General features: G+C 49.0%; 2 protein-coding genes across 4 annotated transcripts in view; both read left to right on the top strand.

Annotated features, from left to right (window-relative positions):
- Positions 1-1,970: 1,970 nt before the first annotated feature.
- uba1 (ubiquitin-like modifier activating enzyme 1) lies at positions 1,971-19,107 on the top strand. 3 transcript variants are annotated; one of them, XM_083674320.1, is made up of 26 exons: positions 1,971-2,181; positions 6,181-6,297; positions 6,390-6,448; positions 8,110-8,278; positions 9,297-9,431; positions 9,519-9,625; positions 9,772-9,862; positions 10,074-10,206; positions 10,374-10,471; positions 10,602-10,748; positions 10,854-11,030; positions 11,956-12,063; positions 12,252-12,332; positions 12,714-12,866; positions 14,039-14,204; positions 14,384-14,580; positions 14,799-14,863; positions 14,976-15,171; positions 15,311-15,385; positions 15,703-15,913; positions 16,227-16,315; positions 16,500-16,592; positions 16,685-16,876; positions 17,021-17,122; positions 17,256-17,356; positions 17,883-19,107. In XM_083674320.1, the coding sequence occupies exons 2-26, from the start codon at positions 6,181-6,183 to the stop codon at positions 18,016-18,018; spliced, it is 3,198 nt and encodes a 1,065-aa protein (XP_083530446.1). In that variant the 5' UTR covers positions 1,971-2,181; the 3' UTR covers positions 18,019-19,107. The 3 variants fall into 3 exon arrangements, with proteins under 3 accessions (XP_083530446.1, XP_083530447.1, XP_083530445.1); XM_083674321.1 differs by lacking the exon at positions 1,971-2,181 and adding an exon at positions 4,095-4,276 and having other exon boundaries at positions 15,703-15,892; XM_083674319.1 differs by lacking the exon at positions 1,971-2,181 and adding an exon at positions 4,095-4,276.
- A 992-nt stretch (positions 19,108-20,099) lies between these two features.
- Positions 20,100-26,055, top strand: part of arhgef3l (Rho guanine nucleotide exchange factor (GEF) 3, like) — a 10,306-nt gene continuing 4,350 nt past the window's right edge. Inside the window, exons 1-8 of the mRNA XM_083676130.1 lie at positions 20,100-20,343; positions 20,835-20,883; positions 21,003-21,053; positions 23,333-23,380; positions 23,527-23,634; positions 23,850-24,005; positions 25,309-25,371; positions 25,620-25,716. Coding sequence (XP_083532256.1) covers positions 20,303-20,343; positions 20,835-20,883; positions 21,003-21,053; positions 23,333-23,380; positions 23,527-23,634; positions 23,850-24,005; positions 25,309-25,371; positions 25,620-25,716 — 613 coding nt within the window. The 5' untranslated portion in view covers positions 20,100-20,302. The remainder of the gene's footprint in view (positions 20,344-20,834; positions 20,884-21,002; positions 21,054-23,332; positions 23,381-23,526; positions 23,635-23,849; positions 24,006-25,308; positions 25,372-25,619; positions 25,717-26,055) is intronic.

The following is a 26,055-nucleotide window of genomic DNA, read 5'->3' as shown; positions in this document are numbered from 1 at the left end:
GGCGGGGCTATGATCTAGTCATACTTCATCATAACCCTAAGGTTGGCTAGGCCTGTTTTACATATCAGCGTTTCGAGACATTGCTGCACCTGGAAACATGAGAGCATCCAATCCTCATGCTATTCTTCTAACACTCCAATTCAACAGCAGGATCGTTGTCCGCGAGACAAACAGTAACAGTGACAGGGTCAGTGATTTGATTGGTCTCTGCGTTCATGCCCATGTGACCGCAGAACTCTGTTATTCCATTGTTACATGGTAACACTGGAGTAACAGTCCTCTGTTTCACACGGGACACGTTGTCGCGGCGTGGAAAGTGTCTAAACGGTTTATTTAAAAGAACACTGATTCACTCATCTTCTACACACACTAACCACATACACACCAGCACACTCACCATGTGAGACCATGTGAGATGTTTCCATGTACACACATGGGAATCAAAGTTGAAATGATAGCTTGAATCCCACAACATCGGTCAGAAGGTGAATTAGATTCCCAGTTAACTAAGAGTTAACTAGTTAACTAACTTAGCCTCAGCTACTCTTTTTCTATGACACATTCACTTAGACAGCCTGTAAATAAATAAAACCCTGATGGATTCCTCCCTCCTGGTCCAACCGACCCGCTCCCTTTATGAGTCTGTCTGTTGAAATCAAATCAGTTTCCAGTCCAGTCACCCTTTTGTGTACTTTTGTGTTTTTTAAAATGTATTTCTGCAGTCATTCTTCACTGTAGAGATACAGTCTATTGAATGTGACCTAGCCACACATACAAGACGCACAAGAGTACACGTGAAAACTGATCTAGGGACAGTCCTGCAGGACAGAGGAGGTGTGTGATATTGATATATAGTCCTGCAGGACAGAGGAGGTGTGTGATATTGATATTTAGATTATCATGTATTTACACATTCTCTATTTTGCAACACATCTCCCACTTTTAGCAACCCCCTTCTCCCAAACACTATTTTACAAGCTTGTGTTTGTTTTCTCATATTTTGTTGATAATTTGATTGGTAATGTGAATGATACTGTATTGATTTGTTTCTTTCCTTCCAATGTGTATAATGTCTAGTTTCTCTTTGACATTGCCGTCTCTGATTTCTGTTGCAACGTGACCCCCCTGTTCTGTGCTGCTCTCCTCTGTCATTTCCTACGTCCTTATTTAAGTGCTCTATCTGTACGTCTTTCAATAAAAGTCCTGAACTAAGCTTGTTGTACGGTTGTACTGTGGCTCGTCGTTTCTGATTGACACACACACACACACACACACACACACATTGAGGGGACAAAAGAGGTAGAATTTCCTGTCTCGCATTTCTCTATTTCTGTTCTGTAAATAAATGGACAAACAATTATTGTTCATTGCTCTGAAATGTTAATCTTATCGGGAGTAGGCCACGTGTGAGAGTAACTGAAGAATTATGGCATTATCATTATGAATGCTGGATAATGTGTGTGGATCAGAGCCAGTAGTTTCAGCAAATATACATTTCTGACAGAAATGTGTGCTATGAAAACAAAACAGCAAAACCTTTTACTTATTTTGAACTTTACAGTCATTGGAATGTTGATCCGTTGACTCACATCATTGACGTGTGTGATTCACGTTCATAACTCCAGAGTTCCGAGGTCCTCATTCTTACTACAAGTCCCTGCTGGCTTTGCGTGAGGACACTTCTGGATTAGCCTAACGTTTACCAAGAGTAGGGGGCGGGTGTTCCGATATTTTGTCATTTATTTGCATCTAACATCTTATGGCAAAAATATAAAACTGCAATCGAAATGGTACGTCATCCGCCGATTTGTATCCAGTACAAGTGTCGGATTTTATTTTCTCTTGCTTGTATAGGTTAGTGATGTTTTCCGACACCTCCACATTTGTGGGCCGGGTGGTCGTTCCTCCACGGTGCACATGTTGCTGCTTTGCTTTGCTTTTCAACTGGAGAAGTACTTGTGAGGGAGAGAGAGAGAGAGAGAGAGAGACAGAGACAGACTTGCGGCGCTGGGAATAGCCGGGCAGGCAACCGTCCAGCTCTCCCCCTTCGGTGCGAAAAGTCACGCAGATCCCGCCACTTTGACATCTTCCAAACTAGTGTTCAAGTTGGTTGTCAGAGCTCTCACCTAGGCTTTCTTTGTTTTTGATACTACGAACCGGGCCCGAGTAAGATCGGATGTGGTGAGTTGTGCATACTTATTTGGGTAGCTAAAGGAATGGTATCTTGTCCGCTAGCTCGCTAGCTAGCTGTGATGCAGTAGCTGAAAATGTCGTTGGGTTGGAATTCCGTTTCGCCCCCCTGGTTTTTAGCTAGCTCGAGCTAGTGGCTAACAACTACGCAATCAATGTAGCTGGCTAGCTAATAAGATTACCTGTTAGTTTTCAATTGCGTGTTAAAAAAAAAACGTGATCTAGTCACGTTAGTTAGCGTAACGTTTGTTACCCTAACCGCAATTGCCACCAGTTAATATACATTGACACATGTTATTGTGCCTGAGTCTAGTGGTTGTCAGCCTTTGTTTTATCTTCAGAACGTTACGAGCTAGTTGGCTAGCCATCTGACCAGTTGAAGTTCCTAAACGTAACTTGTGTCATTTAGCAAACCGCTCATTTCATTCCGATCAAGTTAACGGTGGCGGTGTGACTTGTTAGCTAGCGAGCTACCTCGCCTGCTAGGGAGACTGGGTCAGTGAAATGAGTGTGTACCTTCGCTGGTTAGCCGGCACCGCACAGTGCTTTGTTACCTATAGGCGCTAGCTAGATCATGAAGACGAGAGGGGCTCAGTAACGTCTTAGGGAGCTGGCCTTAAAGATGCATGGCAGCGTAGTGTGACCAGTTAGGAGTCGCACATGCCAAGATCAGGCAGATAATGTCCAACAATAGTTCATGGAGCCCTGAGGTGGTAATTGTTTTAGAGATTGTTGCTATTTTATAACATCAGAGCAGAATTCACATTTGGCTGCTGCGACAGAGATCCGGACCCCTACCCCGGCCTCTTCGCCTCTGCTCCCCAGAATACGCGGCCCACTTGGGCCTTTGTCATTTGCCAACCACCCCCTCCCCCATCACTCATTTGCCTCAATTCTTCCAGGAATGCTCACCCCTAAAAGCCGAACTGTGTCTGAGCAGTTCCACACAGACTCCCTCGACACGTGATCTCACCTCGGAGCTGGCTATTGTTTGCAGGATGCACAGTTGCACACATTGCAGCCAGCGATGTGTATCATAACCAGCAAAGCCATGCGAAATGTTGTATTTTCTCCACGCTAAGTGCACGCATATGACTGCACCGCCAGGTAGGGACGTTGCACCTGGACCAGCCGATTAGCCGATTTCTTTGCATTTCAAAATACTCAAATTAATAATGATTCTCCGTTGTCTATCCTCATGACATCCATTGAATGCATTCCTCATCATTTGTGAATTGATTTATTCATAGTTTATTATTTCCCCCTTTTTTATGACAATACATATTGCCTAATTATTATTGATAACTCCCGAGGGCTTTTGAGTTTGAATAATAATACACGTTTTTTTTTTTTTTCTGTGGGCAATAGCCTGTATCTCTCTTTTAGTTATGAAGATGTGGATTCACAGCTTTTCTCGTATTGACGCTATGAACAACCGTTATTCAGGCTTCATTAAAAACCGTTAATTGTAGACTTGGCAAATCATCTGACGTTCAGTGACCTACGTACTTCTAACTATGGATCTATACGGTTGTGTCACTAATAAAGTTTCCCAGGGATCAAATAAATCGTCAAACTCTTAACCATTCTGTCTGATATTTCCACCTTCAATCGATTGCTCTTCGCTACGTTATTTCATAACGGGGCTTTCCTCGGTGTCGGTCGTACCGTACGACACAGCATGCATCTTCCTGACAGGTGGGCGGGGAGTAGCGCGGTTTGAGGCTCTCTTAGCCAATCAGTGAGCGATCCAGCGGGTGAAAAGCGTGCTGAGGCCACGCTTTAGGCCCCGCCCTCCTCCTGGCGGCCCCGCCCTCCGTCCGTCCTCCGCCTGGCGGCCCCGCCCTCCGCCTGTTCTCCCCGGCCGCCATTTTGGTTTTGTTCCCGTCTGCAGTCGCAAAGCCAGGAACGAGATTACACAGGACTCCCCAGCGAAACGACATAGTGACTCGACAAATACAGTCAGAAGCCTTTTACCCCCGATTAACGTTTCTTTTTTAAATCTGTGAACCACAAACATCGTTTTTATTGACATCAGACACGAGAGGAGCGGTTTGCACTGAGAAGGGACAGAGAAGGATTATTGGTAAGACAAGACAAATCAATGGGCATGGAATGCTACCGGGGCTAGCTGGCTAGCCTGTCGTTTGCACAGATGGCCATTGGAGTTCGACCTCTTTTTGCGTCAGGTGCTTAGTCCTAATGTGTCTAGCTACCCCGTGGGATATAGTGTCCACCGCCGATCACCTATGCTATCTCGCTAGCTTACTTGCTCCAGCTGTAACTTGGGTTCCGCACTGGGTCGGTGCTAGGCCTCAGGCGGACAGACACTACAGGCTGTCTGGTGTTCGCTTCTACCGTTAAGTTATTGATGTTCCCAGCGTGTCTCCGAGTGATCCAGTCGCCGAATCACTTATCTGATTAGCGGCACACGACCTACTTAGGGTTGGCTTCTTGGCGGTGTTTACTGATATTTGATGCTCTGTCTAATTCGTGAAATGTCAAATCAAAGTTGTCGATCCCATAAAATCGTTCAAGCTAAATGGTTGCTAGATAATACAGCAATAGTGTCTTTCGAAATCCGAAATTGACTTATCATTCGCTTATATGTTTTTTTATTATATTTTTTATTGATCTTCCCAGCTTTGCTGTATCATTGTCACTGTGATATTCATTTTCGGTTTAGCTTCATTGAACATGTCTTAGCTAGATTTTGTCTTGTGAACCGACAGGTTTCCTATTTCCTTGTGTCTGTCGAGGGTTGAATGACTCTCATTCCCTACAACTCTGAGATTTGTCGGTGATATCGGGGCGTCCTTCATTGTGTGAGCCTGGCTCTTTCTCCGGTAGTTCGCTCGGTGTCCGCAGTGGATGCGGTGTTTCGACTGGACTTGTTGGCTGATTGTCATCAAGCCAGAATATGCGGCCTACTACCGATGTTCGGGGAGGACGGTGTCTTTACCGGAGCGGTAAAGATAGCGAGATCAGTGCTATTACCAACCTAAACCGTGGCCTCAACGCTACGGTACTACGGTAGCAATCATGATATGGGATTTGTAGAAGGCTGGATCGTGCCGTGTGTTTCCGCGGCCCCGGCCCCGGCCCCGGCGGAGCGTCGTTAAGTGTTGCACCACTTTACTGCAGTCAAGTTTTAATGATTCAGCTGTTTCTGTTGAAGCGACAGGGCGCGCGGGCGGCGGGCGGTTCCATATCATAAACAATACCGGTGCATAAACAAGCCGCCCCGGTCTCTGTGCGTCCGAAAGGAGGCTGATAATGCTCCTATTCATGTCTTTTCCAAGGGCTCAGTTCGGTTTTCTACCAGATTTGTGCTTGGCGTGCGGCCAGCACAGCTGCTCCCTAACCTAGAAATCCACTCCGGGCTGTGATGAATAGGATTGGATAACGTTTTGTGGAGGAATTGTTCGGCCTGAACTCTGTTAGATGGAGGTTGGACAGAAGCCTGTTTATGCAGACATGACATGCCTTGCTAGTTCCATATTTCTAAATGCTTTTTATTTTTTTCTTCTTTTTTTTAAAATAGATATGTTATCTTTTAAGCCATTGAAATACACGGGTGAAATCCAAGGCAATAACCCTCCCCTTACATGCTCGCCATAATTGGGACAATAAATAGTCTAGATTCCATTTGGCTGACTGACTCTGGTCCCAGGCAGTTTGTTGGGGTCATTGCGCTGAAATTATTTACAAACTTGGTCGCTGACAACTATGCAGTGGTGTGTGTTAGTGGTCGTGGTATGTTTCTGAATGTGGACGGTATTTGGAGCTGTCCAGTGCTGAAATGTACCCGGTCTGTCCTCGTAATCAGGCGTCAGGTTGACTGCCGTTCACCGGCTCTCTCTTTACAACCTGTGTGTGTTCGTCCGTTAATTTTTGGCGGCCCCTGGAGATGCGCTAAGCGTGTGTGTGTGTGTGTGTGTGTGTTCTAAGCGTGTGTGTGTTCTAAGCGTGTGTGTGTTTGTTCCGTAGATGTCCAGCTCGCCGCTGTCCAAGAAGCGTCGCGTGTCAGGATCAGAGACGAAGACGGGATCCCACTGCTCCTCATCCAACTCTGTCAGAACCCAACTGTCCCATACACCCGCCAACGTGAGTCTACACACACACACACACACACACACACACACTGTTTTCATATGCTGGTGTGTGTCACCGTTTCCCAACCTGCCGTCTCTCCCCAGGGCATGGCTAAGAATGGCAATGATGCTGAGATTGATGAAGGCCTCTACTCCAGACAACTGTAAGTCCTATTTCAATATGTTCCCAGGCATTACACACTACCCCCCCCCACACACACACACACACACACACACACACACAGGGCTAAAATGACCTTTTTCACTTGGTAGCACCAATGCTCCCAAACCAGAACTATTAGTGGCACCCAAAAATGTTTAGGAGCAGCCCCTAAAACCAGTTTGTGTCAACAACACTATAGATAGGTGAAGTCGATCTTTAAAGGCCAACTACAGCCAGATATGAGGATTCCGTCAAATGAAGGACAGCGGAATAACAGTGGATTTAATCCGATACTAATCGTATGAGAAATAGCGCAATCTAAATGTGTGGCCATATGGGCTGGGTCATTGGCTACCCAATATCCACATCACTTCTGTGTGCATGTAAACCTGCACCAACCTGATCCCCCACCTGGACACACCGTCCCTCTCATGCTCTGTTCTCCCCTTCCAACTGAAAGATTATTACCGTTCTAAAGAGATGCCTTAAAGTTCTATATTTTGATTTGTTTCCGAAATGTTGCCTCTGCCGACAACAGTTTGTAGTGGATGAGGAAGTTGGAATAAATAGCTGTAAAATAAATAGTTTTCTTACAATGTTAATTGTAAAGGGCTTATCTGCTGTCATTTCGCTGCTATTTAAACCTTTGCGGTACGTGAGAATATTCAAGGCGGGACAGAAGTGTTGATGGGGAGAATGATCTCAGAGTCTCTGCCAATCTAAAAGCTTCAGTTTGAGACATTCGACAAGACGGCGATTCATGCCAACAGAAAACCGTGGCATGAATAGTACCGCTACAGCATGTCAGCTTCTGATCATCTCAGTCTGATGCTCTCGAATAAATACTCCAGTTCGCACATATTTAGGAGGCAAGCCGTGTAGCTAAGACAGACCAGTTTTTCCTGTAAACCCTGACATGTATTTCGGTCGTCAGGCCCGCTTCCACCATGTTGGTTGAGTGTCTGGGTTCTCCACAAAGAATGTGGCTGAACATGTCAGAGCAAATTAAACTGACTGATTTAGTCATGATAGGAGCAGCTGTCTTTGGTCACAAATCATTGCTGACCCTTTGATCCAACTGGTGATACCAGTCCGGAGTGGTCCTGCAAAAGTGCGGTCTCAATGGTGCAATTCGAACAATAGATTAGAAAGTCCGTTTACGATTGATACAGCAATCGGCATTGAGCTGACGACGCTGTTATTTCACAAAAACGTTTTGCACAAATTAAAGGCAATGTCCTTACAACTGTATGTCCCCAATGTCCCAGTTTGTTTTCACAGAAGCAGCAACAGCATGACACAGTTCTCATCCAAATCAGAACATGTAGGCTACAGCTGCGATATTCCCAGCTCTGGGGAAAGTGATCTTACAAGCAGGCTAATTGAGCCGACTCTCAGCTGACAGAAACCTCAGTATAAATTGGCTTATAGCGATTTTCACCAGTTTCATGCTCACCAGTGATTGAAATAACTGACAAACACTTTAAAAAAAGTTCAAAGTAACCCAACTGCGTTGACATGACCAAACACGTCTGTTTTGATAATGATGCAATCTAGTGTTCTCTCTCCTTCTGTAGCTGCGTTTGCGTGCGTTGTATGTCCTTAGCGTGTTCTGAACTGCGTGTCCTTAGCGTGTTCTGAACTGCGTGTTCTCTCCTCCAGCTACGTGCTCGGTCACGATGCGATGAAGCGCATGCAGAGCTCCAACGTCCTGGTGTCAGGACTGAGGGGGCTCGGGGTGGAGATCGCCAAGAACGTCATCCTGGGAGGAGTCAAAAGTGTCACACTGCACGATCAGGGCGTGGCTGAGTGGAGAGACCTTTCCTCACAGGTCAGTGTGCCTCTGGCTGTGTTCTGGAGAAGCTCAGCTGTGACCTCCACAGGTCAGTGTGCCTCTGGCTGTGTTCTGGAGAAGCTCAGCTGTGACCTCCACAGGTCAAAACCCATGCAGTATTTTGTCGGACGTCCTTGTCAGTCAACAGTTGGCTTGATTGAACCCTGTACTGTTGTGTGTGTCTGTCTCATGGTGTGTGTCTGTCTCATGGTGTGTGTCTGTCTCATGGTGTGTGTGTCTGTCTCATGGTGTGTGTCCAGGCCGACACTCCGGTGGTTTTGTAAGCAGAAGATCAACGGTGTTGCTAGATAACGATTTATTGCTGTGTAGTTAGTCCCTCGACTTCGGCTGTCCTAGATCTGGTAGCAGTGGTACTAGAAGGTGTCCTATGATGTCCTGTCCTAGATCTGGTAGCAGTGGTACTAGAAGGTGTCCTATGATGTCCTGTCCTAGATCTGGTAGCAGTGGTACTAGAAGGTGTCCTATGATGTCCTGTCCTAGATCTGGTAGCAGTGGTACTAGAAGGTGTCCTATGATGTCCTGTCCTAGATCTGGTAGCAGTGGTACTAGAAGGCCATTGATGTCCTGTCCTAGATCTGGTAGCAGTGGTACCAGAAGGCGTCCTATGATGTCCTGTCCTAGGAGCCCCTAGGAGCCCCTCACAGTGAAGGACAGTCTACACTGAGCATGACAGGGCTGTCTGTGTATACATACTGCGGAAGTTCAGGACACTCATTTGTCAGCACATGGACTAATGGCCCAGGGTCCCGTCTGCTGAAGGCCAGGCTTTACAGAATAACCCAGGAGAGCAGCAGGGCTCACTTAAACTCTGGGTCCATTATTACCCCTTTCACCCTGTGGCCTGGTTCCATTCCATTTTGTTTGTTGACACAATTGTTTATTGGAATTGACCCGACACCTACCATCAAACCAGTGTCCTCTTCTTGTCGGTGTCAGCTGTCTCTCTGTCCGTCTCAGTACCAGCCCGTTAACGGCCGTCCTCTCTGTGTCTCAGTTCTACCTGCGAGAGGAGGACCTGGGGAAGAACCGGGCCGAGGTGAGCCAGACCAGACTCGCTGAGCTCAACAGCTACGTCCCTGTCGTTGCCTACACTGGAGCGCTCACTGATGACTACCTGACCCAGTTTCAGGTGAGTCAACCTGTTATATAAACCCTCCCCTGCTCTGTGTGTGTATGCATGTCTGTGTGTGTGTTAACATTGGCCTCTGTTCTGTAGGTGGTGGTGCTGACCACCTCTAGTCTGGAGGAGCAGCAGCGCGTGGGAGAGGTTTGCCACAGCAAGAGCATCAAGCTGGTGGTCGCTGACACACGGGGGCTGTTCGGGTACGACGGGGGGGCCGACCCCTCTGGGCATTAACACTCATCCTTCCCATAGGCACATCCCACTGCATACACACCCGTTCATATATCACTGTTGAAACACTGTGTGTGTGTGTGTGTGTGTAACGCTGTGATCTTTGGTCTTGCAGGCAGCTGTTCTGTGACTTTGGAGATGACATGGTGGTGTTTGACACCAATGGAGAGCAGCCTCTCAGTGCCATGATCTCCATGATCACCAAGGTGAGTCTAAACCTGCTCTCGGGTTAGTCCCAGACTAAACCTGCTCTCGGGTTAGTCCCAGACTAAACCTGCTCTCTGGTTAGTCCCAGACTAAACCTGCTCTCTGGTTAGTCCCAGACTAAACCTGCTCTCGGCTTAGTAAAAAAAAGAGAGCTTCTTTACAGTAAACTTCACAGCTGCTTTACAGTACCGTGTCTGTCTGTCTCCCCAGGACGGTGCTGGCGTGGTGACGTGTCTGGATGAGGTTCGCCACGGGTTCGAGAGCGGAGATTACGTCACCTTCACCGAGGTCCAGGGCATGACGGAGCTCAACGGCTGCCAGCCAGTCGAAATCAAGGCTCTGGGTGAGACTCCGCCCTCTCCGTCAGTTAGGCTCCGCCCTCTCCATCCGTCAACTCACTTTAGATATGTGGTCGAAGATTCGTTGTACAGATTGGGGGGAGGGGGTTGCAGTTTTGTATCTGAGTGAAGGGTGGTGTTGTGACGGCCCTTTCTCCCCCCCTCCTCCCAGGTCCCTATACCTTCAGTATCTGTGACACCAACGGTTTCTCTGACTACGCCCGGGGAGGGATCGTCTCCCAGGTCAAGATGCCCAAGAAGGTTGCTTTCGTAAGTGGTGGCCTTTCTCTTCTCATCTCCTCCTTGCACTCCTGACACTGATTGATGCAGATTGGTAGCAGTTATCTCTTAACGTAATCTCTCTCCCTCTCTCTCTCTCTCTCTGTCTCTCTGAGAACAGAAATCCATCTCGTCCTCCATTGCTGAGCCAGAGTTTGTGCTGACGGACTTTGCCAAGTTTGATCGTCCGGGACAGTTGCATCTGGGCTTCCAGGCTATCCATGCCTATCAGAAGAAACACAGCCGCCTGCCTAAGCCCTGGTGCCAGGTAACACACACACACACACACACCTTAACAGAAGCTCATTTTGTGTGTCTTTCTTGTGTGTGTTGCGTGTGGTTTAATGTGTGTGTGTGTGTGTGTGTGTTCCAGGCGGATGGAGAGGAGCTGCTGGCCATGGCGAAGGAGGTGAACGACGCCCAGACGGGAGGGGCTAAAGTGGAGGAGCTGGACGATGCTCTCATCAAGAACCTGGCCTTCGTCTCGGCCGGAGACCTGGTCCCCATCAACGCCTTCATTGGTGGGCTTGCCGCACAGGAAGTGATGAAGGTAAAGAACTCCTATCCTCCTGCCTGCCGAAACCGTGTCCCTGAGTTTAATACTCCCATGGAGATGTTCACGGTGCTTTCTACCGTGTGTTGTGGTTGGTGCTCTCTACTGTGTTGTGGTTGGTGCTCTCTTCGTGTGAGCTTGTGTGGCAGTGTGTCCACAGACTTGGTGCGTTGGTCTTATCTCTTATCATTAGGCATGTTCAGACATGACGGGATGTGTGTTTTTCAAGGCCCTCCGACAGCGGGGCGCTGGATTGCATTATCAAAACCTGACTCGCGTTTATTCATGTGAAATTGCACAAAACCGCCAATCTTCCATTCTTTGGGGAGAACCCCGCCTCCTGAAATACAGACGTCTGCGTGGGCATGGTGTGACTTGGACCTGTTGATTTCTTGAATTGTTTCTCTAAAACCTGTCTTTTTCCAGGCGAGTGTGTACGCGTTTTGTAACATTTGTAACACGTAGTGTGTTACCAAAGTCCTCTCTTTCTCTCTCTCTCTCCTTCTCTCTCTCTCTCCTTCTCTCTCTCTCTCTCTCTCTCTCTCTCTCCTTCTCTCTCTCTCTCTCTCTCTCCTTCTCTCTCTCTCTCTCTCTCTCCTTCTCTCTCTCTCTCTCTCCTTCTCTCTCTCTCTCTCTCTCTCTCTCTTCTCTCTCTCTCTCTCTCTCTCTCCTTCTCTCTCTCTCTCTCTCTCTCTCTCCTTCTCTCTCTCTCTCTCTCTCTCTCCTTCTCTCTCTCTCTCTCTCTCCTTCTCTCTCTCCCTCTCTCTCTCTCCCCCCCTCTCTCTCTCTCTCTCTCAACGGTGTGTGTTAATGTTCTCTCTTCCCTGGTCGAGCAGTATGGTAGCAGTATGGTAGCAGTATGGTAGCAGTATGGTAACAGTATGGTAGCAGTATGGTAACAGTATCTTCTCTCTCTCTCCAGGCGTGTACAGGGAAGTTCATGCCCATCATGCAGTGGCTGTACTTTGATGCTCTGGAGTGTCTCGCTGAGGAGGAGGGAGTCGTGCTTACTGAGGAAGACTGTGCCCCTGTAAGTACACACTCACACTCACACACATCCCTCTGGAGCGTCTGTCTGAGGTGAAGTGTGCTTCAGTGACGCACAGACGCTGTCACACACACATTCTGCAAACTCAAAATGTGTTTAATCTGAACTATTTAATGAATCTCCCCCTTCTCTCTCTCTCTCCCCCCTCCCCCCCCCCCCCCTTCTCTCAGAGGAACAGTCGGTATGACAGTCAGATTGCAGTGTTTGGCTCCAAGCTGCAGGATGAATTGGCCAAGCAGCGCTACTTCCTGGTGGGCGGCCTTGTCACACACACCACCGTCACACACACACACCACCGTCACCGTGTTTCAGAGCCCAGTAGTATTTGGCTTTCAACTCAAGGTCTTTGACGACGGTTCTGTGGCGGCCATGTTGGCGCCTCACAACAGTGTCCTCCAGTAGCAGTCTGCAGAGACGTGCTGTGTTCATCAAACAGGCTTCCTGGTCCTCTGTGGCTCAGTTGGTAGAGCAAGGCGCCAACAATGCTTAGGTTGTGGGTTTGATTCCCGCTGGGACCATATATACTGAAAAATATATGCACTCTATGTACTGCAATGTAAGTCGCTTTGGATAGAAGCGTCAGCTAAGCGGCTTGTGATGTTGTTGTTTATTATTATTATTATTATCATCAGGTGGGCGCCGGCGCCATCGGCTGTGAGCTGATGAAGAACTTCGCCATGATGGGGTTGGCCAGCGGAGAGGGCGAGCTCATCGTCACGGACATGGACACCATCGAGAAGTCCAACCTCAACCGGCAGTTCCTGTTCCGACCCTGGGACGTGACGGTCAGTAGTATGTTCATCACGTCTCTCTGAGCGCGGAGGTTGAACGTCCACCAATCAGAGGGCACGACAAATCACGTTTTGTTTCTCACGTTCATCTCCGTATAATGTAGTAATAATAACAGACAATAACAGACAATAATAACAGACAGTGGTAGTGTGAGCCATGGATATGACAGGAGGGTGACAGCACTGTAGATGGTGTCCCTGTCAGGGCCTTTGTCTGCCTGTGACGGGTGGTTGTGGGGGTGGTGGTGATGATGGTGGATCTGGTAATGATGGTGGATCTGGTGGTGATGATGGATCTGGTGGTGATGATGGTGGATCTGGTGATGGTGCTGATGTTGGATCTGGTGATGGTAATGATGGTGGATCTGGTGATGGTGGATCTGGTGATGATGGTGGATCTGGTGGTGGTGGTGGATCTGGTGGTGGTGGTGGATCTGGTGCTGGTTACTGACTTCCATCCCAGTGGATGGTTCTAGTGATGAAGGTGAAGGCCTGGTGTCCCTGTCAGAGGGAGGCAGGAGGAGGGAGACTGGGTTGGACCTTGTGTCAGGTGACCGTGTGTTTATATCTGACTAGAAAGCAGTGAGACTTTCTGACAATGCGCCGTGTGTGTGGTTGAGAAGACGAGTGTGTGATGGCTGTAGAAGGATGATGAAGATGATGATGATGATGATCTGTGTATGGGAGAGGAGTGTTTGGTGATATTGGAGGTGGTCATGATAATCAGGGTAGTCGTGGTGATCAAGTCACGTTGTGTGTCACGTCCATCTCATACAGCCGTCATTGATATAGTGAAATGCTTCGGAATCTGACTCCTCCGTCAACAATAATCAACAATGCAATATAATCTAGTAATAATAAACCAGTGACATTAGTAGTACATAAGCGTCAGTAGCATCAGTAATGACTAGAATAATAAGAACTAGAGTAATACGATGTAGCAGCAGTAATTTACAGTTTGATGGTGGTGGAGATGATCTTTCTGAGCAGAGGATAAAGAGTGAGATGTTGACAATGATTGTCTGTTTGTGTGAGAGGGGGGGGGGGGGGCTCAAGAGTGAGATTGGTTTGTGTGGCTGTGTGAGAGAGAACAGATGTTGAAAAGCCAGATGGTGATGTTTACTCTGCGTGTGTGTGTGTGTGTGTGTGTGTGTGTGAGAGAGCAGAAGATGAAGAGTGAGACAGCGGCAGCAGCAGTAAAGCAGATGAACCCCTCCATGAAGATCACGGGTCACCAGAACCGGGTCGGCCCGGACACAGAGCGCATCTACGACGATGACTTCTTCGAGAGCCTCCATGGAGTGGCCAACGCACTGGACAATGTCGACGCACGTAAGACAGATTTACAATAAATGATGTACAGAACCAGTCAAAAGTCACTTTTCTCGTCTTTCACTGGTGCTGTATAACATATCTAAATCATTTCCATCAGACTAGGATCACTCAGCACTACTGGCTGCTATCAACACTGTTACTGATCCGTGTGTGTGTGTGTGTGTGTGTGTGTGTAGGTATGTATATGGATCGGCGGTGTGTGTACTATCGTAAGCCCTTGTTAGAGTCTGGTACTCTGGGCACCAAGGGGAACGTCCAGGTGGTCATCCCCTTCCTCACCGAGTCTTACAGCTCCAGCCAAGACCCCCCAGAGAAGTCCATCCCCATCTGCACACTCAAGAACTTCCCCAACGCCATCGAACACACACTTCAGGTGAGGAAACACCACACACACACACACACACGTATACATACATGCATACACACGCTGACACACACATATACATACATGCATACACACGCTGACACCACACACGCATGCGCTGACACCACACACACATATACATACATACACACACACACACGCATGCACACACGCTGACCCCACACACACACTGCAGTTGAACTGATCCCTGTGTCTCTCCTGCTCAGTGGGCACGTGACGAGTTTGAGGGTCTCTTCAAACAGCCGTCAGAGAACGCCATGCAGTACCTCACGTGAGTCAGCACCCTGCGCAAAGCTTTCCTCGCCTGGAGGGTGTTCTCAAGGTCCCTGTCCAACATTCTACTGACGTTGTCGTTGTTGTTGTTGTTGTTGTTGACGTCTCAGAGATGCTAAGTTCCTGGAGCGTACCCTGAAGCTGCCTGGCGCCCAGCCTCTGGAGGTCCTGGAGGCCGTCTACAAGAGCCTGGTGACTGACTGCCCCCACAGCTGGGCCGACTGTGTAGCCTGGGCTCGCACCCACTGGCAGTGCCAGTACAGCAACAACATCAAGCAGCTCCTCCACAACTTCCCCTCAGACCAGGTACATCACACACACACACACACACACTCTCACACACACACACCCCCATACCGCCCACCTTCTCCAAGTGTCTTACATGTTCCAGGATCTTCAGAAGCCATCGTGAAACGAACACTGTGTTTTGCTCTTTGTCTCTCAGCTCACCAGCTCTGGCGCCCCCTTCTGGTCTGGTCCAAAGAGATGCCCTCACCCTCTAGAGTTCAGCACCAGCAACGTGAGTTTCTCCCTCTCATGCCTCTCTCTCTCTCTCTGGCCCATAGACCCTCACCCCCATGACTCCCCATGACCCCCCGTGGTCAGTCATTCTCTGAGTGCAGACACCAGAGATGTGGTGTGATCCAAAATGCGTCCTTGAGCATGTCCCTCCTTGGTTCCTCGCTCTCGATGGAGCGCAAGAACGCCCTTTGTCTCCTGCGGAGTTCCTGGGTCATTCTTCCCTCTAGCTCCCCCTGCTGGTCAGAAGTTTGGTTCCCTCTGTCCCAGTTCTAATCCTCCCTCCCTCCCTCCCCCCCCCCCCCCCTCCCCCCCCAGGACCTGCATATGGACTATGTGCTTGCTGGGGCTAACCTGTTCGCCCAGTCCTACGGTATCCCGGGCAGCACCGACCGCGTGGCCCTGGCCAAGGTTCTGAACGACATCACCGTGCCCACCTTCGTGCCCCGCTCGGGGGTCAAGATCCACGTCTCCGACCAGGAGCTCCAGAGCGCCAACGCATCTGTCGGTAAGACATCCTCCAACCCAGGTAGATCATTAGGTCATATCAGATTTCAAACATTTTACGATTTGTTTTTTTAATATATTTATCTTTTTTTTTTTTGTCTTTTTTTTGTCTGTGGGGTTTGTTCACAGGCGATATTTTGGCGTTAAGTTTGAGATGGTCGTAGGAGTTTGTTTGGATTTGTTCAGCGGTTGACTGTTCATGTCTGAACGTAGTTCACAGCAGACCTCCGTCATGTCAAACGCTCGTCAGGGTTTGCGTCTCTTGTTTTGTCAGGTGGGGTCGGGGATCATTTTATTTGTACACCTGAACTGTGTGTGTGTGTGTGTGTCTGTAGATGACAACAGACTGGAGGAGCTGAAGACTATCCTGCCTGGCCCGGAAGCTTCCTCCCGGTTCAAACTCACCGCCATCGACTTTGAAAAGGTACAAAGTGTGTGTGTGTGTGAGATCCTGTGTTCAGTGTGAGTGGTGTGTGTGTGATCCTGTGTTCAGTGTGAGTGGTGTGTGTGTGTTCAGTGTGTGTGATCCTGTGTTCAGTGTGTGTGATCCTGTGTTCAGTGTGTGTGATCCTGTGTTCAGTGTGTGTTCTCTCTCTGTGTTTTTCCAGGACGACGACTCGAACTTCCACATGGACTTCATCGTGGCGGCGTCCAACCTGAGGGCTGAGAACTACGACATTCCCCCCGCAGACAGACACAAGGTGGGCCAGCCTCCGGAACGTTCTGGGTCTGGAGAGATCGATGGTTGTGGTACGGTGTCCTAACGTAGCCCTCTGTGTTCCCCCCCGCCCAGAGCAAGCTGATTGCTGGTAAGATCATCCCTGCGATCGCCACCACCACAGCAGCCGTGGTGGGCCTGGTGTGTCTGGAGCTCATCAAGATCATCCAGGGACACAAGAAGCTCGAGTCCTTCAAGAACGGCTTCATGAACCTCGCCCTGCCTTTCTTCGCCTACTCAGAACCCATCGCTGCCCCCAGCCACAAGGTAATTTTTGGTGTGTGTTCAAAAGTGAGTGGCCAGGATTTCACCATTGATGTTGTAACAAAGGCTCTTACGGCCTGGACTTCCCCTCTCCATCTGCTGCTGACTGAGATCTCCCTCCCTCCCTCCCTCCCTCCCTCTCTCTAGTACTATGAGATAGACTGGACGCTGTGGGATCGTTTTGAGGTGAAGGGCCTGCAGGCCAGCGGGGAGGAGATGACACTCAGACAGTTCCTCGACTACTTCAAGGTACGTGTGTATTTTTGTCGTTTTAAGCTGAGATGTTGTCCTCCGTTCCTCTCTTACATCACCCCTCCCTCTCTCTCTCCCTCTCTCTCTCTCCCTCTCTCCCTCCCTCTCTCTCTCCCTCTCTCTCTCTCAGAACGAGCATAAGCTGGAGATCACCATGCTGTCACAAGGGGTGTCCATGCTGTACTCCTTCTTCATGCCCGCCGCCAAGCTCAAAGAGAGGCTGGAGCTGCCGTGAGTCACACAGGATCTCGTCCTGCTTCCTGCTTCCTAAAGCGCTCTGGTGTCACGTCCAGACCACATTGCACGTCATGTGACTCATAGACCCAGCTAGATCTATAGCAGATGATAAGATACAGTACCAGTCAAAAGTCTGGACACACCTTCTCATTCAATGGGTTTTCTTTATTTTTTATTATTTTCTACATTGTAGATTCATATTGAAGACATCAAAACTATGAAGGAACACATATGGAATTATGTAGTAAACAAAAAAGTGTTAAACCAGAATATGTTTTATATTTTAGATTCTTCAAAGTAGCCACCTTTTGCTTTGACAGCTTTGCACAGTCTTGGGCAAGTTTGTGTCCAAACTTTTTACTGGTACTGTATGTAGATCTATTAAAACCCTGTATTCCTGCCCTGAGTGTGTGTATGAACCAAGCCTTGTGTCTCCCTCTCTCTCCCTCCCTCCCTCTCTCTCTCCCTCCCTCCCTCCCTCTCTCTCTCTCTCTCTCTCTCTCTCCCTCCCTCCCTCCAGGATGACTGAGATTGTGACCAAGGTGTCTAAGAAGAAGCTTGGGAAGCACGTGAAGGCCCTGGTGTTTGAGCTGTGCTGCAATGACCTGACGGATGAGGACGTGGAGGTGCCCTACGTCCGCTACACCATCCGCTGAGCCACGGGGGGGCGAGGGGGGGGGGGGAGTACGGGTGACGGAATATAGGAGGGGGCGGAGGGAGTGGTGAGTCAGCGGTTTGGGATTAATCATTTTCAGAGGCAAGTGGTTATTATATTAATATAATAACCCCGGGTGTACAGGTTAGCCCCGGTGAGCTGGTGTAAGGGGTGTAGTTTGTGATTGTTGTGGTGGGGGGGTGGAGGTGAGGGGGGGAGGGGTGGAGGAAGGGAGCATGTATACTAGCCCTCTTGACTTTCTCTGTATCTAAACCTCTGGTCATCTTAATGCTAAACCTTAGCGTCTGCCTTCCCTCTCTGACCAATAGCCCAGCCACATTCCTCCACCTGTTACACTCTCTCTCTCTCTCTCTCTCTCTCTCTCTCTCTTTCTCTCTCTCTCTCCCACTCCCTCACTACTCTCCTCAACAGTCTAGCCTTGGGGTTCTCAGCCAACACGTTGTCACTCTCCTCTGTTCCTCCCTCCCTCCCTCCCTCCCTCCCTCTCTCTCTCTCCCTCCCTCCAGCCTGTCTCTGTAGACTTGGCCCTGCTTTGCATTTTAAAACACAAGTCATGAAGTGACATGTACCCAGTGATGCCAAAAAAATAAAAAACTCTACTGAAAATCCGGCCAAACACTGTTTTCTATTCTAGTTGGACACCAAATTGGGAACCCCTGAGATCTGCTCATAAAATTCACCCCCTGCTGCCCTCGTCCTAACTGTAAAATACACCCTGATGTGTTCTCTGGGAGAGGGGCGTAGCCTGATGGGACCCCTCCTGTCTGAGGGTTTGTCAGGTGTGTGAACACCCCTGCACACCCCCGCTGGTCTGGCTCTCTTTGGGTGGGGGGACAGGGACTTGCACATGACTTGAGTTTTTTTTTGTTTATTTCCTTTTTTTTTTCCTTTTTTTTTCTATTTTATTTTGGGACAGACTTGTGGCACACACCTTGTAGAACATAAACTCTGTCTTCTTTCTACTTTGTTAAACTCCAGATGACATTACAGTGTACAAGTAAGACAATGAGTTGTATCCTGTAACGGGAGCACATAGTGTGATAGTGAATAAAGATGTAAAAAATAAAAATGTGTCTGTCATTCCTGCTCACTGGTGGGTTTCCTGTTACGGGGAAGTAGAGTCGCAGGGCGCCTATTCATACCTCACACCACAACGTTTGGTCTCTGTTTCTCTGGTAATAAAGCTGAAAAACACTTCCACAGTTGTTGGGTTCGTCAGGCTTTGTGTCTGTCGCTGCGTCTTCTTTGGTCAAGTGAATGTTTTCTAGACTGAATTCAGCCACGTCTCTGACTTGCAGTTCACTGTTGAAATGGACCCTAGAGATGAAAGAAGGGCCGCATCCAATACTGTGATGAAGTTTCTACTTTATTGTTACGTCTCATACACAAGTGCAGGGAGTAAAATTATTTCGCTCAGTTCCTTGACAACGCAGCATCCAATACAAATAATACAAATAATACAATACGCAGTAGTGCAATGAAACAAGGACAAGACAATAAGTGACAGTACAGGATAAGTGAGACAGTTGGACAGTGACGATTGTTGGGGACACAAGACAATAGACATGACAAGTTCACTAGAGTAAGACTGGTGACATAGATAAACCATAACAATCAATAAATCTGCTTCCTTTCTCTGGGATGTTCATTCGGTTCCAAGAGTGTGGAAACATCAAGTCTTGAGAACGTACAACTTGTGGCTAGTCCTTATAGAGTACAGGAAGTACCTGCTCTGTCATGGTTTCAGCTCAATGTGCACAGCAGGCTAGTTTTTACTGATCACCTCCTCCCTGGAGCTGCCATCCACGCAGCCCTGAATGGCCTTGTTCAAGCTTGTGTTTGACTGGGTGGTTTGGTGGAGTAACAAGTAGGCCACCAGGCTAGGCTTTCACTTCCTCATGTCTCACAGTACTTCACTTTGTGTGACAGTTGGCTTCACATTACTCAGTCACAGTTCCATTGAACAAGCGTCTGTATGACGTTCAGAGGTGAAGTTTGAGTGCGGGCCGTCGTTGTCATTATGGAACGTCGAGAGCTTATAGGTGGGGACTAGGTACAGGATGTGGTTTGGTTTGAGAGAGCAAGAGGAAGAGAGAGGTGGCGAGGGCTGTTCTGTGCGCTCCGTCTGTCCCGGTGTGAAGAGCTGTGAGGGTCTACAGGTCAGACTGAAGGTTGAAGTTGAGTCGAGTTCAGTCTGAGACACTTTGAGAATGTTCCGTGTTTTGGTGAGGATGCTTTCATGAGAGAAAAAGCAAGGGAGGAGGATGGAGAGAGAGGAGACTGAAGGCTGTGCATGGACTTCCTGGTGAGTTATCTCTGTCGCTGACGATGTTTTCTTTGCCTCTCCTGTGAATGAACTCTCTTTCTTCTCCTCTCCTTCATTCTCACTCTCTTTTTAAATTCCTGTGAGATTAGTGGTTACCACTAGGAAAGGAGGAAGGATTGAAGAGTGCATTTTGAAAGCTTTGGAACGTGGTCGTGGATCTGACCTAAATATGGATAGACTGCACTCTCTTGTGCCCAGTTCCCAACCGGCCACTTGCCCCTTTCCACCCTCTTATAGATCTAGAGGATTTCACAGTGACTATGTGATAGCTTCACGTTGCCATCTGATAGGTTAGGACGATGTTTGCCATCATCGTCGCTTACAACTATTCAGTCATTGTATATCTACACAAAGTGCCTTGCTGTCAATGAATAACCTCATCTCCCCACTCTGAATCCTAACCTGGAGTGTGAGTGTGTTTTTGGGTCTGTTTAAGACCTTTAAACTGTCCTTTCTGGCATTTCCTCTAGGCCTGCGGTGTCAAAGGACACACACCCTTACCACCCTGACCATGCTGGGGTAAGTCCCTCCATTCCTATCTCTCTAGACTTCATCCCTTATCTGGTATCTCTCAAAGAGGCCTACTGATTTGTGTGTGTGTCTGTGTGTGTGTGTGTGTGTGTTTGGCTTATCTGTAGAAGAAGAGAAAGCAGGACTCGTGCCCTGAAACTCAGGTTAGAATCTCAGAGGTGAGTGATTTCTAAGGTGCTCTGTCTGTTTTTCTCTGTGTTGGCATTCTCTCATTCTCTCTTTCTCTCTTTCTCTCATTCTCTCATTCTCTCATTCTCTCATTCTCTCATTCTTTTTCTCTCTCACACACTTCCTTTCTCTCTTCCTCTTGCTCTTTCTCCTTCCCTTGCTAGATCTCAGTTTCAAGCACCAACCCCCCATCTCTCTCTCTCTGTCTCTCCTCCCCCTCTCTCTCTCTCTGTCTCTGCCCCCCCCCCCCCCTCTCTCTCTCTCTCTCTCTCTCTACCTCTACCTCACTTTTTAGCTAGCGGAAACTAAGCCTCAAGGCTGTGGCCACAGAGCCCAGCCGAGCAGAGCCGCTGCATGACTCTGAGCACGCTCACTGCAGCAACATGCTCCCCTGTGCGCTTCACAGTGAGATGATGGAGATCTGATTGATATATATCCAGATTAATATACTGAGTGGAACTTAATTCCCATTCCTGGCTGTTCTATCAACATAAACCTTGTAGTCTCCATCTATGTTTGACAGCTCTGTGTCTGAGTTGACTTTCTGGTGTCCATTTACAGTAGAATCTGATTTGTACCTCAGATAATAATAAAGATAATCCAGCGAGGCAGCAGACATCCTAACCCTAACCCTAACAAGGCAGCAGACATCCTAACCCTAACAAGGCAGCAGACATCCTAACCCTAACAAGGCAGCAGACATCCTAACCCAAGGCAGCAGACATCCTAACCCTAACAAGGCAGCAGACATCCTAACCCTAACCCTAACAAGGCAGCAGACATCCTAACCCTAACCCTAACAAGGCAGCAGACATCCTAACCCTAACAAGGCAGCAGACATCCTAACCCTAACCCTAACAAGGCAGCAGACATCCTAACCCTAACCCTAACAAGGCAGCAGACATCCTAACCCTAATCCAAGGCAGCAGACATCCTAACCCTAACCCAAGGCAGCAGACATCCTAACCCAAGGCAGCAGACATCCTAACCCTAACAAGGCAGCAGACATCCTAACCCTAACAAGGCAGCAGACATCCTAAGCCTAACAAGGCAGCAGACATCCTAACCCTAACAAGGCAGCAGACATCCTAACCCAAGGCAGCAGACATCCTAACCCTAACAAGGCAGCAGACATCCTAACCCTAACCCTAACAAGGCAGCAGACATCCTAACCCTAACCCTAACAAGGCAGCAGACATCCTAACCCTAACAAGGCAGCAGACATCCTAACCCTAACCCTAACAAGGCAGCAGACATCCTAACCCTAACCCTAACAAGGCAGCAGACATCCTAACCCTAATCCAAGGCAGCAGACATCCTAACCCTAACCCAAGGCAGCAGACATCCTAACCCAAGGCAGCAGACATCCTAACCCTAACAAGGCAGCAGACATCCTAACCCTAACAAGGCAGCAGACATCCTAACCCTAACCCAAGGCAGCAGACATCCTAACCCTAACAAGGCAGCAGACATCCTAACCCTAACCCAAGGCAGCAGACATCCTAACCCTAACAAGGCAGCAGACATCCTAACCCTAACAAGGCAGCAGACATCCTAACCCTAACAAGGCAGCAGACATCCTAACCCTAACAAGGCAGCAGACATCCTAACCCAAGGCAGCAGACATCCTAACCCTAACAAGGCAGCAGACATCCTAACCCTAACAAGGCAGCAGACATCCTAACCCTAACAAGGCAGCAGACATCCTAACCCTAACAAGGCAGCAGACATCCTAACCCTAACAAGGCAGCAGACATCCTTACATTATATTACACAGCAGCGTCATACTTCCTCCTCAAAGGTTTCACAAAGGAAATGTCGCTGAGCCAGTAGCACCTCTCGGTCTTCATCTCTCTCTCTCTCTCTCTTTCTCTCTCTCTCTCTTTCTCTCTCTCTCTCTCTCTCTCTCTCTCTCTTTCCTCACCTCTCCCAACATCTCTCTCTCTCTCTCTTTCCTCACCTCTCCCAACATCTCTCTCTTTCTCTCTTTCCTTACCTTCTCCCAACATCTCTCTCTCTTTCCTTACCTCTCCCAACATCTCTTGTGATCTCACTCGACCTTGACATCTCTTTCTCCATGTTGTGCTCCCTCTCTCATTGATGCTGCTTTCCCTCCCTGTTATGTGTCCCTGTTGCAGAAGGTAACTGACACCGCGACAGTCACTCATAACTGCTGCAGACAGATGCCAGGCTTACCAATCCATCAGTTGATCGATCGTTTTTTTTGTGTGTGTTTTCATTCTCATCTGCAATTGCTTATGTCTGGCAGGGTGAAGATGAGGATGAGGAAATGACCTCTGACCTGATGGACTCAGAGGTGAGGTTCTAGCTTCACCTTGCCCACTGATGGACAGGTGGATTGTTTACCCGTAGCCCGTTCAGGTGTGGAGGGAGGGGCTTGGGGGCGATCGCCCCCCTGATTATTGTGTCTCATTCATGTTGCTGTTGTTGATGTCGCTGCAGGAGCCCAGTTACAAAAGGGTTAAACCAGTGGTGAAGTCCAATAGTGTCACAGGCGTCATCCCCCCGGTGAAAACCCCTGCTCTGAAACGACTAGGACAGTCCATCACGGTAACACACACACACACACACACACACACACACACACACACATACACACACACACACACATTTATTATACTATACTACGGTTAACACTTCTTACGTTGTGACAGTATATGTGCGCGCGCGCGTGCGTGTGTGTGTGTGTGTGTGTGTGTGTGTGTGTGTGTGTGTGTGTGTGTGTGTGTGTGTATATTTCACTGTCTCCCCTCTCCCTCCCTCAGCGCTCCATCAGTTTCCGAACCGAAGCGCGACCTCTGCCCCCGGCTATTCGCTCACTGCAGAAATCCTCGTCGTTTCCACGGCGACGCAGCAGCCAGTGCTGGAGCGACACTGTGGAGAGCCACGACCTCACGGCCAAGGAGATCAAACGACAAGAGGTACAGAGGACAGGGGTCAGAGGTCACAGAGTAGGGGTTAGAGGTCGGTTTGAGATATTGGAGATATGAATGAATTTGGGGAGTTAGTTATTGGTGTTGCAGGGTTGAGGGACAGGTGGGTGGTGTTAAGGCAGTTGTAGTCCAGTTGTAGTCCAGTTGTAGTCCAGTTGTAGTCCAGTGTTTAGAAGATCAGCTGGTGTTTTGGGCTCCTGTAATGATTGCATAAGACTGGGGGTGTGATTGGGCAGGGCAGTCTCGGGGTGTGATTGGGCGGGGCTGGGTTAAGGGGGGGTTACTACGGCCTGCTGTCCTTCATTTCTCTTCTCTCTGCAGGAGATTATGAAAGAGGATGTGAGTTGGCAGAAGGGGTTCTGTAACAGGGTGTACTTCCTGTTTAAATTATCAGCTGTGAAACCCTACTGTGTGTGAGTGTGAGTGTGAGTGTGTGTTTCCTGGCTGTGTTGTGTGAGTGTTTGGGAGGGGAGGTGACTGATGGTGTGAGACGGATCTAGTGTGCAGGTTGGCAGCGTTTAGTCAGAAGCTAGCTGGTGTCTCTGTGGGACAGGAGTCAGAAGCTGGCTGGTGTCTCTGTGACAGGAGTCAGAAGCTAGCTGGTGTCTCTGTGGGACAGGAGTCAGAAGCTGGCTGGTGTCTCTGTGACAGGAGTCAGAAGCTAGCTGGTGTCTCTGTGGGACAGGAGTCAGAAGCTGGCTGGTGTCTCTGTGACAGGAGTCAGAAGCTAGCTGGTGTCTCTGTGGGACAGGAGTCAGAAGCTGGCTGGTGTCTCTGTGACAGGAGTCAGAAGCTAGCTGGTGTCTCTGTGGGACAGGAGTCAGAAGCTGGCTGGTGTCTCTGGGACAGGAGTCAGAAGCTAGCTGGTGTCTCTGTGGGACAGGAGTCAGAAGCTAGCTGGTGTCTCTGGGACAGTGAGTCAGAAGGTCTGATGTGTCTCTGTGGGACAGTGAGTCAGGAGCTAGCTGGTGTCTCTGGGACAGGAGTCAGAAGCTAGCTGGTGTCTCTGTGGGACAGGAGTCAGAAGCTAGCTGGTGTCTCTGTGGGACAGGAGTCAGAAGCTAGCTGGTGTCTCTGGGACAGTGAGTCAGAAGCTAGCTGGTGTCTCTGTGGGACAGGAGTCAGAAGGTCTGATGTGTCTCTGTGGGACAGTGAGTCAGGAGCTAGCTGGTGTCTCTGGGACAGGAGTCAGAAGCTAGCTGGTGTCTCTGTGGGACAGGAGTCAGAAGCTGGCTGGTGTCTCTGTGGGACAGGAGTCAGAAGGTGACCTGATGTGTCTCCTCTCCTGTAGGTAATCTATGAGTTGACCCAGGGGGAGAGACAGCTGATAGAAGACCTCATCCTGGTCAAGAAGGTACGTATGTCAACATGTTAACTAGATCCACCTGCTATACCTGAGACACCTGTCTCAATACTGGGGGTTCGTTCACAAAGGAAGGGGCCGGGTGGGCCGGGGGTATTTATTGTTTATTTATTGTTTATTTATTGTTTATGTCTCTGTCATTTCATTGTTTGCTGTATTGTTAGTCTCAGTTGTTATTATTAATTTGTCTATATCGTTGCCCAGTGCCTGTGTTTAACTCCTGGTTTACCTGGTTTCAGGTGTACTACGAGCCCATGCTGAAGCTGGACATCCTGACAGAGAGTGAGCTGGGACAGATCTTTGGCACCCTGGACACCCTCATCCCTCTTCACGAAGGTAAACCCCCCCCTACCCCCCTTATACACCCTGCTGTAACCCCCCCTACCCCCCTTATACACCCTACACACCCTGCTGTAACCCCCCCTACCCCCCTTATACACCCTGCTGTAACCCCCCCTACACACCCTACACACCCTGCTGTAACCCCCCTACACACCCTACACACCCTGCTGTAACCCCCCCTACACACCCTACACACCCTGCTGTAACCCCCCCTACACACCCTGCTGTAACCCCCCTACACACCCTACACACCCTGCTGTAACCCCCCCTACACACCCTACACACCCTGCTGTAACCCCCCCTACACACCCTACACACCCTGCTGTAACCCCC

Source organism: Argentina silus (assembly GCF_951799395.1).
Source record: "Argentina silus genome assembly, chromosome: 8".
Classification (NCBI taxonomy): domain Eukaryota; kingdom Metazoa; phylum Chordata; class Actinopteri; order Argentiniformes; family Argentinidae; genus Argentina; species Argentina silus.
This window is presented reverse-complemented; position numbering and strand designations above follow the sequence as displayed.

Excerpts from the sequence above, each read along its gene's own strand:
- uba1 (XM_083674320.1), top strand. The coding sequence starts at position 6,181 with ATGTCCAGCTCGCCGCTGTCCAAGAAGCGTCGCGTGTCAGGATCAGAG. Across the intron at positions 12,867-14,038 it reads TCCGACCCTGGGACGTGACG|AAGATGAAGAGTGAGACAGC; the intron begins GTCAGTAGTATG and ends GTGAGAGAGCAG. Across the intron at positions 17,123-17,255 it reads AGTTCCTCGACTACTTCAAG|AACGAGCATAAGCTGGAGAT; the intron begins GTACGTGTGTAT and ends TCTCTCTCTCAG.